We start from the raw sequence: 13142 nt of genomic DNA on the forward strand, positions 1-13142 counted from the left end.
TATTTTCTAAAGCCCTGTCAGCGCAACTTCCGTATCTAATATGGTACTAACCTTTCCCTGGCCTTAAGTTGCCACCCTGGCTTCTTTTCGAAAATTGTGGGTAGTATTCCTGATAAAGTAACCATTTCCTTCTTTCTACAAAACCGCAGTCCTCTTCACCATAGCAAGATTCCAGTCATCTTCTCCTGCAGAGTCTAGGAAAAGACATTGTATCAGGGGTATTTCCTTACTTATTCATATGTGCTGTTTCAGCAAATCAGCCAGTAAATGAGAAAGTGAGAGAGGCGTCAAAAGAGTAAGCCGTGATTTCCCACGCCAGCAGAGCTCGTCGACAAACATATACGCTTCATTCAATCTTGGCTTTCCCACTGCAGCTGTGTGACAAGTCGGGTATCCAGGCAACAGACTCTCGCGCTTTCGGGGCTCTGTGACAGAGGCTATGGGAAAGCCACTATGGGGGGGAAACACTCCATCGCGAGACCCAGTTGTAATCATAGGTGGAGGTTGCAAGAGATGCTGTCCCTCTATCTCTCACTTTGCTTGGATCTCACTAGATTTGTTTTTCTTCTGTCTGTGGTCTCTCCCTTTCGCCCTTATCTTTGCTTGCAGCATATCTGCACGACTCTGCGCATTATTTCTAACCCGCAAGGCACCCACTCAACACCCGCTCTCTCACTCATAGAGCAATAAATATGGTAACAACAAAGAATTACGCATTAGTAATCCAAAATTAATTTGAGAATTCAATGTTGTACGGCCCAGTTGGCAAGTGGTTAGCGTGTCGGCGTCACAGTTTCGGGGTCGAGGGTTCGAGCCCAGGTGGGTCCTCACTGCTTGAGTTTGCATGTTTTCCCTGGGCTGGCATGGGTTTTCTTTGGGTACTCCAGTTTCTACCCACAAAAAACATGCTTAATAGGCCGGTTGAACACTCTAAATTGCCCCAAGATATGAGTGTGAACATGAACAGTCTCCTTGTGCCTTGTGATTGGCTAGCCACCAATTCAGGGTGCCCTGTCTGGTGCCCATAGTTGGCTGGGATAGCCTCGAGGATTGCACTTTACTTTGTTGTGATGCTATTAGTACACAAGGCTATGATGGCCAATGCAGCATCTATACAGGTGAAAGACTTATTATGAGACGTAACAACCCTCATTGTCTTCCTAAAAGTGGTGGAAGACGTCTTACTAATGTTAATCTCGTCCTTGTTGATGTAGTGAATGTTAGATCCATCAGTCATTCCAAAATGATGATTAATGCCAGCGTAAGTTTCCCTTTCCTTGCATTTTCCTCTTACTCCTTACAAGTAAGAGTTGAACTAAGATAGACCATAGTGCCCGGAGAAATACTTTCCAATTGTGACTTGTCTTTTTTCGCCATTTAGTTTTTGTGGTATTGTTCCTACACTATGAACTTTTCATATACAGTACAGTCACACCTCTACTTATGAATGCCCCTGGGTACGAAATTTTCAGGTTACAATTTTTTTATATGCAAAGAGATATGAGTAAAATTACGAGAAAATATTTACCTTGAGATACGAGACAAATTTTGAGATACGAGCATACGAGACAGCTAGGTGGCCAGGATGCGAGAGGCTGCTTATGATTTCAGCGCACCGTCTTTCTCGCCGCATCTCCCTCGTACAAAGATCTCTACGAGCACTGAGTGGAGCGTTGCATTTTTTCAGTGTTTTTTGCGTTAGTCAGTGCAGAATTAAGGGAAACACAATGGGTCCAAAGCAAGCCGGTGCAATGAAGGGTGGTGTGAAGAAAAGGCGAATGATGACAATCGATATTTAGCACGAAATAATCGAAAAACATGAGTAGTGTACATGTGACTGAGCTGGCTCGCCAATACGTATGGAGAAGCAGGAAGTTCGCCTCGAAAGCCGCAGTGGAATACATCTCTTTGCCTTGGTTATTGCACAAGAAAGCTTAAATTTAGTGTAACGTAAGATTAAAACGTTTTTAAGTGTGTATAGGTATCTAAGTTCATTTGAGTTAAATTTAAAGTTTATGTTACGTTACGAGCACATCCGCCAAGTCTCTCTCTTTCTCTCTCTCTCTCCCATCCGCGATTGAATAATGTCTCATTTTATAATTAAAAATCATAACCAATAGTAATTTGTTACTCTGTTAGTAGATGTTGAATTAGAACCAATAAAAATAGTTTTTTCATTGTAATATCCTCATCTCATCTCATTTTCAGAACCACTTCATCCTCATTAGGGTCACAGGGGGTGCTGGAGCCTATCCCAGCTGACTCCAAGCCTGAGGCGGGGGACACCCTGAATCAGTGGCCAGCCGAATGCAGGGCAAAAGGAGACAGACACTCACACCCATACCTAGGGGCAATTTAGAGTGTCCAATCAGCCTACCATGCATGTTTTTGGAATGTGGGAGGAAACCGGAGTACCCGGAGGAAACCCATGCAGGGTGTGACCTGGATTTGAACCCAGGACCCTAGAGTTGTGAGGCCAACCCGCTACCTACTCGCGCCACCGGGCCGCCCCTGAAATATCCTTTTTTTGTTTTTTTTTTAGAGGGTGGGAACGAATTAATCTGTATTTAGTTCATTTCTATGGGAAACGTTGATTTGAGATAGGAGTACATCGACATACGCACTCAGTCCCGGAATGCATTAAGCTCGTATCTCAAGGTAAGACTGTATGTTCGATGCGGTGAATCTGTGAGAGTTGTTCTGCGAAGTGATAAGGTATTACTGTACTCAGGCCCGTCTATGGATCATGTGATTGGATCAGAGATGTCCTTAATGGTTATACCTTTTGTTGTTGGTGTTGTTGCTTGTTTATAACGTTGTTGCTTTTACCCCTCAACTCACTGCTATCAACATTAATAGACGTTAAATATATTTGAACTGGATTTGAACTGAAGGCTGGCAATGATCTTAATTCACTGCTGTTCAAGGCAAGAGATGCCCGATCCAAATTGGCTGGGAGTTAGGGTGCTTAATTGCGCCGTGTTCTTGGGGTAAGGGACATTAGTTAATGAAAATCCCAAAGTGGGTGGTACCACACACGCAGATTTAAAATGAAGGGATCACCACCATTCTCAGGGGTTAAACAACGAAATCTTGAAGATGTCCATAGTCATTAAACATAGATGTGCCTTTTTCTAACACTCTAAATCATACAACAACAAAAAATAAGTGCCTTACCCCAGCTGTATATAGATAGCACTTACTCATTCATAATTGAATAAATGTGTTTTTTAAAATTTTCAAAGCAAGTACCAATTCCAAAAATACTTGGCTCTCCATTCACCAACAGAGCCATGAACACTGACGGCATTAGGCGTCCAATTATTTTGACTGGAAATGTTAGCAGAGATTACTTGATTTCTGCCATCCCCCAAGTCATAATGGATTACACGTCTTGTGCCGTCAATGGCACTGTACCCATAGCATTCACTGCCAGTCCTCCCAGAACTGCCAACAATGGCAGGCATAAGATGGATATTCACATATTTGAGTATAGAGGATATATATTGAAATGTATTGCTATTTTTTATTCTTTTCTAATTTTTTTAATTGCTAAATTAAAATCCTACCTTGTATTGCATTTTTAAGGAAATGTATTTTTTCAATGTCCAAAGGTAATTCTTAAAACAATATACCATTGTTTAGAAAAATTCCTTTGTTCACATATTTTTACATTATTTTTGCCTTAAAATCAAATAATTTCTCTTATTTGAAAATCAATCCCACTTTCTTATCCTATTTGAGTTGATTTTTTTCCCTCCAATGCACAGCTGAGTCCAATGAAAAGAAAGAACGCTCAGCATTAATTAGGCAGCAGATGTCAGGCGTTATCCTCCTCTGTGATTGGTCATCTCAGCTCCCAGCCTGCTTAAAAAATGTGTGCCATTTCCACAGTTGTGTTCATGCTCCCGGCAACTTTCAGTTGGTGTCATCATGATTGTCCAACCCCTTGGTGTCCTTCTATTTTTTGCCCTGGCTCTTCCTGGTCTCTTAGTGTCCACTCTGCCTGCATCTAAGATCACTTGCGATGAGGTCAGCCTGAATGTTACGGTGAGCTTGGCTTTGCAAGTGATCAACAAGCATCACAAGCATGGCTTCAAGTTCAATCTCCAGGAGGTCCAGAGCAGCAAATATGAACAAGTAAATTGTTTTGTTTCTCTTCTGAAAATACTATGATATTCTCAATCTTCAAAAAAACATATGTTTTTAGTTTTCTGGTGCTTGCCACATTGATTTGAATTTGAAGTTGGTACAGACAAAATGTCATTTCACCAACCCCAAACCTCACCAGCAGTGTGAACTGTGGCAAAGGGAAGAAAGGGTAAGCAGTTTGTTTATTTAACTCTTTAAAAATTGCCTTGTTTCACCTCATTTGGTGTTTTTAATTGTGTATTGTAAATTTTTAGGGTGCAGTGGCCACTTGCAGTGTGGAGTTTTGGGTTATTTGGGGCATGGCCAAAATCACCAAATATGACTGCACCACCAGACCAGGTCACCAGAAAACCAAGTTCATATCTGCTCAAAGCTGTGCTAATACATTTCTCTGGTTGCAGAACGCACCAATGATGAAATGCAGATGATTTGTCCTTCCTGCCCCAAGTTGTTGCCTCTGGATGATCCTACAGGTGTTCGTGCAGTGGAGCAGGCAGTGCTCAGTTTCAACCAGATGAGCAAGCACCACAGTTACTTTGCCCTGATGGAAGTGGCTCGGCTGACTGCCAAGGTCCTTGAGTGTTTTCTTGGATGCATCACATACCTTTTTTTTTTTCCCCTAATGTCTCCTTGTCTTTCCCAGACCTCAATGACCATTGGTACCATTACCTCGCTGATGTTTGCCTTGGTGGAGACCACATGTCCCAGAGAGGCCAGGAACACTCTGGTGACTTGCACACCTCGCTGCCCAGACAGAGCTGTGAGTATTTCCCCTTGTTTTGGAGCCTCCTATGTTTTAATAGTGTGGTGAAAGAACTAGTCTCTTTTCCTCTTTCTTCCAGCATCATGTCTTTTGCCAAACTGCCTATTACAATGCTCACAATCAAGTGGGAGACTTGGATTGTGAAATGTATCCTCCTAAAGTAAGTAAAAGATGCAACATACTGGAAGATGGTGTGACTTTCTTATTTCTGCAGAATTTGGAACTGCTCTCAGTGGGTGCTGCAGAACCAGTGTGTGGGCCCTTGTTCCACCAGAGTCCAGAATCTTGTGTTTGCAAGGCTAAGCTGCAAACTACTGAGGAGTCCATCCACCAGATTTGCCCTTTCCCACTCAAGTAATGGTGTTGCTAATTAAAAAAAATTCAAGTATCCCCTGCTCTTTTCCTTCCCTCATTTATTTAAAATGAAACTGCTTTTGAATCTAATTTCTCTAGGAGGGTATAGTATCAAGGTTTTGAAACACACCTAAAGATGACTTTCTAGCTAAATGCTGAATTTGTGTATGCTCTAGATCCCCTCCAACTTCATGGCTCACCAATTGTATTACCTTAACAGTTATCTGTAACTTTAACTGATTTTTAATTACAATGACATGGTAAAATATCTTAATCTTCAATTAGTCACCAATCATAAGCTTATATACACTTGGTGTGGCTATGCATTTTACCTCATGGGTGACTGAGCCAACTTAATATTTTGACAGCATTTCAAGACTAGTTTTTCTTCACACCTTTTGGAGTGTTTTGCCATTCATTGGATTGAGTGTGTTGGAAATGCGTAGAATTTTTCTACAGTACCAAATCAAGACAGGCTCAAGGATACTCTCTATTTCACAATTATGAAAGCTAAATGCTCACTCAATTAACACTTCTGCTTCAGTGAGGTATGCTCAGAGTTCCATCAGTGAAATTCCTGTTTTATCAATACTAAAAATTTAACTAAAAAAATGACATTAGACCTGGGTGATAAAATCAAAATTTTGCAAACTATTTTTTTTTATAAAATTTAAACTGCAAATGCACCACCCAAATGCCACAAAGAATATGGATGCTGATGTGATGTGAATGCCAAGTCCAGACCAATGTTCAGTAAAGATGGTAAGGAACATAAATTTTTAGCATGCTTAGCCATAGAGCAGCTAACACAGACCATGAAAGCAAAATGACTATAATAATGCCAACATGAGCGATTATGAGATGCAGGACAACACTGACCTAAAAGATCTCAGTGAAATCTCCCTCTTGTATTTTTACTTTAAAAATGCCTCATTCCTGTGCATAAACAGCAACCTTGTCCAAAATTTCCTTAACCCATTTTAACCCACTCTCCCCATTTGAACACAGCATGGAGTAAGTCTTTTCGTACCTGTTATCAAAGAGTTTTTCCATTTTATGCAAATGTGAAGAAAATGTTGCAAAAATCTCAAACGTGCCTATCCTTGCTGACTTTCGGGCACACGGTGACATCCTGAATCAGTGGCCAGCTGATCACAGGGCACAAGGAGACAGACAATGATTCACGCTCACACTCATACGTGGGGGCAATTTAGAGTGTCCAACCAGCTGACCATGCATGTCTTTGGAATGTGGGAAGAAACCAGAACACCCAGAGGAAACCCACACAGGTGGAGCGACCTGAGTTGTTACAGTCAAAGGGTCACTTCACCAATCCCAAACCTCACCAGGACTGCAAACTGTGGCAAAAAATGAGGGGATAAGCTATTGACTATAACTCTTCACTTACTTCCATTTGCTGCCTTTCTAAAGGTTTTTGTTGTGCGGTTAGGGTGTGATGACTACCTGCAGTGTGGAGTTTTGAGTTATGTGGAGATTTGCTAAAATCACCAAATATGATTGCACCACCAGACCTGGTCACATGCCATGCCAGCTGGCTGCTACGTCTTGGCTTAACACATCTGTGCGAGTGTTTTTTTTCTGGTTGCAAAGCACACCAATGATAAGATCAACATGATTTGCCCTTCCCTGCCCTGAGTTGTTACCTCTGGATGACCCAATGGGGGCTTTAACCGGAGGAAGGAACACCAAAGTTACTTCACCTTGTTGGAAGTACCTCGACTGACTAGACTGGTATAACTGGTTTTCAATGTGCGCCATAGCTTAGTTTGTAATCAGTTCCTTGTTCTCAGAACGTAGTGACCATCGGCACCCTTACTTAGCTGAAGTTCACCCTGGTAGAGACCATGTACCCCAGAAAAGGCAGGGACATTCTGATGACCTGCACTTCTCGCTGCCTGACCCGAGCTGTGGTTTCCACCACTCTCTCACTTTTTTGTATGATTTCTAGGGCATTTGCTACATTTAAGTTGACGCTTGGCCACTGATCACCAATAACTGATTCCTAGTATTGCTTTTATTGGTTAAGTTCCAATGATTTTTCTTGAGTTTCATTCATTCATTCATTCATCTTCCATACCGCAAATCCTCGAAAGGGTTGTGGGGGTTGCTGGAGTCTAACCCAGCTGTCTTCGGGAAAAAGGCAGATTACACCCTAGACTGGTCGCCAGTCAGTCTTAGGACACACAGAGAGACAAACGACCATCCGCACTCCGCATCATACCGCCACCAGCGGGAGTCAAGCCCGCACCTGCCCGCATCGAAGTTAGACGAGTGAACCTCTACACCACGAGCCGGCTTTCTTGAGTTTAAGGGGCGAATTGTCTTTACTGTTTCCAATAACTTAGTCATTTTAACAGGCTATACAGTAATCTCTCGAATTTTGCAGATAATGTAGACCAGACATGGCCGTGATAATCGAAAAACCGCAAAGTAGGATAAGCAGTACGGATAATGAATGAATTGCTATGATATAATTGGATAGCCTTGTTCAAAATCAAAATAAAATACATACATAATACATTTTCCAAGTGTTGAATCGGGACTCGGTATCGGATTCTTAAAAACAAGTGACTCGGCCTCGCATGCAAAAAATACATGATTGGGACATCGTGTAAAGTAGCTGCAATAACCGTCTGCATTTAGCCGAACAGAGGACGTGAGGAAGGATTTAAGCAGGTGGAGGAGCAAAGAACATCCTAAGCAATTTGCATTGTTTATAAAAACGGTGCATGCTAATATTGTCACATGAGACATTCATTCATCTTCCGTAGCGCGCATCCTCGTAAATTTTACGGGGGTTGCTGGAGCCTGTCCGAGCTGACTTGTGCGGAAGGCAGCCTACACCATAGACTGCTCGGCAGTCAGCTGTAGGGCACACAGAGAGAGAGACAACCACTCACGCTCACAATCACACCGCCACCGAGTGGAAATCAAAGCCAGCCAGCACACACAAAAGTCACATGGGACAGGAAACTATTATTATATAGGCACAATATAGAAAACTCATTCATTCATCTTCTGTACCCTTTTCCCATACAAGGGCTGCGGGTGGTGCTGGAGCCTATCTCAGCCAACCACTGGCAGCAGGCGGGGGAGGTGTGTTGTCAAAACCTATTTTAAGTGTCTGTGCAAATACATTTGTCAGAGATGATTCTCTCATTACAGACTGCTGTTGCACCAACACATCAGCAGGAAATTCTCAACATATGCATGAGACACACTGGCACCTACATTAGTTTTTCCTGTCTTCATATTGTCCATAAAATTTCAATATTTTCCAGCTTCTCTCATTTTCTTAACTATTATTTATCAGCATGTTTTCTGGATTCACACTCCCTCCTTCCTAGTCGGTGAGCCCTCATTCCTTTCAAAAAGCCTGGCTTATTTAGTACGTGATAATCACATCTTCACAAGCAGCCAATCGTATTGGGAGTTGCAGCAGGACTCGTTAAAAAATAATAATGATAATAATAAATCTTATCACAGGGTACAGACAATTATGGCGGTTTTTAAAATGTTGACTTTTTAAAAAACACCCTAACATTTAAAATAGTCATCTTTAAATGCCAAATCGCCACATATGTACACAACTGTCCATTAATTCAGTGTAATTAAATGATGATAAAGCACCACATTTGCATGAATCAACTCAATCTACTTTCGACGTGACTCTTAAAAGAAGAAAAGCGGGCTGTAAGAGTATATGCCAGAGACTATTAAGATATCTCATGCCTGTTCAAATTTGTGATCAAACTGATGACTTTAATCAACAGCTGCAATTTGCGGAAAACACTGGGATGTTGTTTCCCGGCATTAGCTTGCTCTAAAATAGCTAACACCACACACCCATTTGTACTACATCTCAGGGGAAAAGAACAAATAGGTTCCATATCAGGTGACAAACAGGTGCACCAAAACAATGAGGCATTGACAAATGATGGTAAACCTATTGCTCTCAGTCAACAGGTGGTGAGAAACGTAAGGATTAAGTGCTTTTATAATCATTTGTTCACTCATTTATCAATTATTCTCCAAAGACTTGTTTCTTTCGGGGACAATTTAAATTATATGATTAGATTAAGACTGACTTTTTTCAAAGAAGCGTATTGTAGTACAGTAATACCTGGACATACGAGAGCCCCAACATACGAGAAATATGAGATACACGTAAAATACTGAGCAAATATTTGCCTTGAGATTCGAGACAAATTTTGAGATACGAACATACTAAGACAGCCAGGTGGCCGAGACGCAAAAGGCTGCTTAAGATAACAGCGCACTGTCTTTCTCGCCGCATCTCCCTCGTGTAAAGATACCTACAAGCACTGGGCGGAACGTTGCATGTTTTCCGTGGTTTCTTTTGCGTTAGTCAGTGCAGAATTAAGGGAAAAACAAAGGGTCCAATGCAAGGAGGTGCAATCAAGGGTAGTGCGAAGACAATTTATGTTAAGCACGAAATAATTGAAAAACATGAGAGTGGCGGAGCTGGCTCGCCAATACAAGAGGAGCATCTGGACAAGTTGGCAAGTGGTCGTGCATTATCCTATTGTGAGGACATTTGTGTGCGTCAATTTTGTAATATTTTGAAGGGGAGGGAAAAAAAGCAAACAACCCTAGATAGGTTCCTTTTGAAAACTCCGGCTAAAAGTGAAGGTGGAAGTGAGGCAAAAAGAAACAAACCGAAAGAATAAAAGTTAAAAAATTAAAACCAAATTAGAATTAAGTTTAGTGTAAGGTAAGAGTAAAACCTATTTTTAAGTGTGTCTTTATTGTAATCTCAGTTCACTTAAGTAAAATTAATGTGTATGTTATGTTACGACCTACCTACCCTGTCCAGCATCTACGAATTGCGGTGCCAAGACCAGAGCTGCCAACTTCTCCGGAAAGTTTACTCCGGACAAGCAACGCAAACTGAAAACCTCCCTAAGCTCCGGAAATCCAAAAAAATGTCACCTAATTTTTTTTGGAAGCAACCATTTTGGAAAAGTGCCAAATTTCCAATTTAAATGCCTCGGAATTTACACCATCGCTACGGCTTCCGCCATCTTACTTACGGATTTGATTCCACTGCACTACAAACTGGATGAATTAGGTAACACGAGGGCATTCCGAATCATCCGAGCATGATAACAATAGTTTGATTTCAATTGTCCGCTATTTATTTTTCACATTGCGCGAATCGCATTCACTCCTGATAAAACTCCTGAAATTGGGTTGACGGAGGTTGGCAGCTCTGCAATATGCATCCTGGCTTCCACCACTTCAACCTGCTGCCCTCTGGAAGGTGCTACAGAGCCATAACAGCCAAGACAAACAGACTGTTTCTTCCCAAGAGGTGTCACCATCCTCAACTCGAGTTCTGCACCTAGGTCCTAATCAAGACTTAGACTTAGACTTTAGAGATTATTTATTTATCATTACTATATGTATATTGATTATCTATGTGTTTGTTTGTTGTTGCGTCCATAGACTCAGCGAGTGGTGCATTCTCAACAACTTGGCGCTGAACGTCTCCAAATCTATGGAACTCATCCTGGACTTCAGACGGAGCAAGTCCACTCCACTCTGTTGACCTCACTTGGACTATCTTGCTTATTGATTTCTTATTTATTGATTATTTATTTGTCTGTTTGTTGTTGTTATTTGTGCACTATGTGGTGAAACCTTTAAATCTCATTATACTGGTATAATGACAATAAAAGCATTCAATGCAATTCAATGCAATTATCGAGATACCTGGGAGTCTTGCGCGAACTACGTTCCACAAATTCTAGACTAGAGGAAACTTGTACGCATTCTCGTCATTAATGTGACTTAATGACTGGGCTATCTCTTAGCCTCAAATCTAAATAAAACTTTATTGCGCTGAATGGAAGCAAGTGTGTACGCTAGCACTGGTCCACCTGTCTAGAATTTGGGGAACGCAATCCGTGCGAGGCTTCCAAGTATCTCGAAAACTGATACTTGCTCGTTTTTTTTTTTATATTTTTTTATCAAAAAAACAACTAGAGAAAAAATAATAATTTGAAAAACAAAACAAAAATAATTCAAAAAAACAACCCCAGAAAATACAATAATTTGAAAAACAATGTTTTCAAAACAAAAAATTCACAGATACACTAGTTAATTGCGGACTTGTTACGTGTAGGTTCCGAGATAGCCAATATAAAAGGGCATGTACACTCTTCAGTTGTCATGTCTCTGAGCTTATGTTTAACAAGCAAGCTGGTCGTTTGTTCTTAACTTTAAATTTGTACTTAAAAAGTAAATTGATAATTTCATGGACACCTCTTGGGCCCCATGAAAATGTGACTAAAATATCTCTTTAAACATATTTCATAGATCATTTAGTTGCGGAGTCTCCAAAGTACATCACTAAGTGGATTTACATGCTTTTCAGACATAGAAACATTGAAAAAGATTAACGTCAGAACTCAGATAATTAAGTTGAAGCGCACAAAATTAGACACACATTAGTCTCTCCATAACCAAAGAAAACTTTTGATGTGTTTTGTCTTCAGCACAATTCCTTTAGGAAATTAGAGCAACTTCAGAGGCAGTGAAGAATAAAAACAACTCTTATCACCACATGTTGTGATGAGACCTAACATGCATCAAGAACTTCAAGAAGAAGAATCTTCCTCTGATTGCACTCAGAGGATTAGAACAGTCACAGCTGTTCTATAAATATAAAGTGTCCCCATCTGGGGAGAGAAGCCCTTTAAGACAGGGGCTGCGATTAATGAATGAATAGATGATGGCACTTAAGGCTAAGGTTAGTCACTCAACTGAGTAAAAAGGGTGTGAAACCATCGGACAAAAGTACAGTGATACTAGTAACTGTGGAAAAACAAGATCAGTAATCTTCAATCATAAGGCAGCACTGTGAACCAGAATTACAGCATTATATCTGTAGAAGGCAGTGTGTCATTTATAGATTGCTGAATCCTTAATTCAACCAGATTTATATTAGAATTTGATCCTGACACCAAATAATAACTCCAATTGAACAACTACAAACTTACGAGTCACGAGTCATCTTGGCAACAACAATCCGTGAATCCAGCACCGCCTCCCAAAAAGTTCTGTTAGAAATACTTGTTCTGATTGTTGAGATCTCCCCTTTCTCCACAGACTGCTCGGACTCTTGGAAAACTGACTGGCCGACTTCAGAGGGCTTCAGAGGGTTTAGACCGACAGTGAAAGTGGGAGGGCACCAGCCTACCCACAATGCCAGCTGGAGTCTTTACCCAACTAGTACACTCACCTACCTCACTGGAGGCCGGGCTAAAAGTGGAGTGGCTGAGGGAGGGGGGAACTGTGGGGTGCAATTGGTGTACTGCTAGGGAGCTGTGAAATTCTTCTGCAGAATGTATCTCTCTTCTTCACCAAAAATAGATATCGTAACGTGCGCGCATCAACAGATAGGATTATCCAGGGGATTTGTAGGGAGCCATAAGCACAAGGTCTCGTCATTCCGTCCAGATGATGACATTTTTATGGAACAAAAGGAAACAATTGATCATGCCATCATGTTGGAAAGTGGTTTAGGAGACTGATTCATACCTACTTATGAATGCCTTTAGGTCCGAAATTTGCAGGTTGCAAAAGCTTTTTATATGCAAATGAGTGCCTCAAGATAAGAAAAAATTCCAAGTTACGAAAACCCCCAAAAAGTACATGTATTCCTTATCCGTTATTTTATTTTGAAAATATTGTTGCGGATGCATTGATTCTCACTTTAGAAGCTCACTCCACCATATACTGGGCTCTCATTGGCTGTCTCACAACAACCGTACATTTTCTTTAACCTATTGTCTGCTTAAACGTATTAGTGCTTGGGGAAGCTGTG

General features: G+C 41.1%; 2 protein-coding genes across 5 annotated transcripts in view; one reads left to right on the top strand and one right to left on the bottom strand.

Moving 5' to 3' along the window:
- The window catches only part of enah (ENAH actin regulator), a 90194-nt gene that overhangs the window by 61330 nt on the left and 15722 nt on the right, over positions 1-13142 (bottom strand). For 2 of the 4 annotated variants that reach the window (XM_077586606.1, XM_077586602.1), the window contains exon 1: positions 12316-12411. The exons of 1 other annotated variant lie outside the window; for it this stretch is intronic. In XM_077586606.1, coding sequence (XP_077442732.1) covers positions 12316-12329 — 14 coding nt within the window. In that variant the 5' untranslated portion in view covers positions 12330-12411. Of the gene's footprint in view, positions 1-230; positions 563-12315; positions 12412-13142 lie in introns of those variants that run through there. One more of the 4 variants, XM_077586603.1, reaches the window with a different exon arrangement.
- On the top strand, positions 3880-5303 carry LOC144064670 (alpha-2-HS-glycoprotein-like). The gene is made up of 7 exons (XM_077587364.1): positions 3880-4140; positions 4211-4321; positions 4407-4491; positions 4554-4723; positions 4796-4912; positions 4995-5075; positions 5130-5303. The coding sequence occupies exons 1-7, from the start codon at positions 3934-3936 to the stop codon at positions 5271-5273; spliced, it is 915 nt and encodes a 304-aa protein (XP_077443490.1). The 5' UTR covers positions 3880-3933; the 3' UTR covers positions 5274-5303.

This window comes from Stigmatopora argus, chromosome 19 (assembly GCF_051989625.1).
Source record: "Stigmatopora argus isolate UIUO_Sarg chromosome 19, RoL_Sarg_1.0, whole genome shotgun sequence".
Classification (NCBI taxonomy): Eukaryota; Metazoa; Chordata; class Actinopteri; order Syngnathiformes; family Syngnathidae; genus Stigmatopora; species Stigmatopora argus.

Excerpts from the sequence above, each read along its gene's own strand:
- LOC144064670 (XM_077587364.1), top strand. The coding sequence starts at position 3,934 with ATGATTGTCCAACCCCTTGGTGTCCTTCTATTTTTTGCCCTGGCTCTT. Across the intron at positions 4,492-4,553 it reads TGACTGCACCACCAGACCAG|AACGCACCAATGATGAAATG; the intron begins GTCACCAGAAAA and ends CTCTGGTTGCAG. Across the intron at positions 4,913-4,994 it reads CTCGCTGCCCAGACAGAGCT|CATCATGTCTTTTGCCAAAC; the intron begins GTGAGTATTTCC and ends TCTTTCTTCCAG.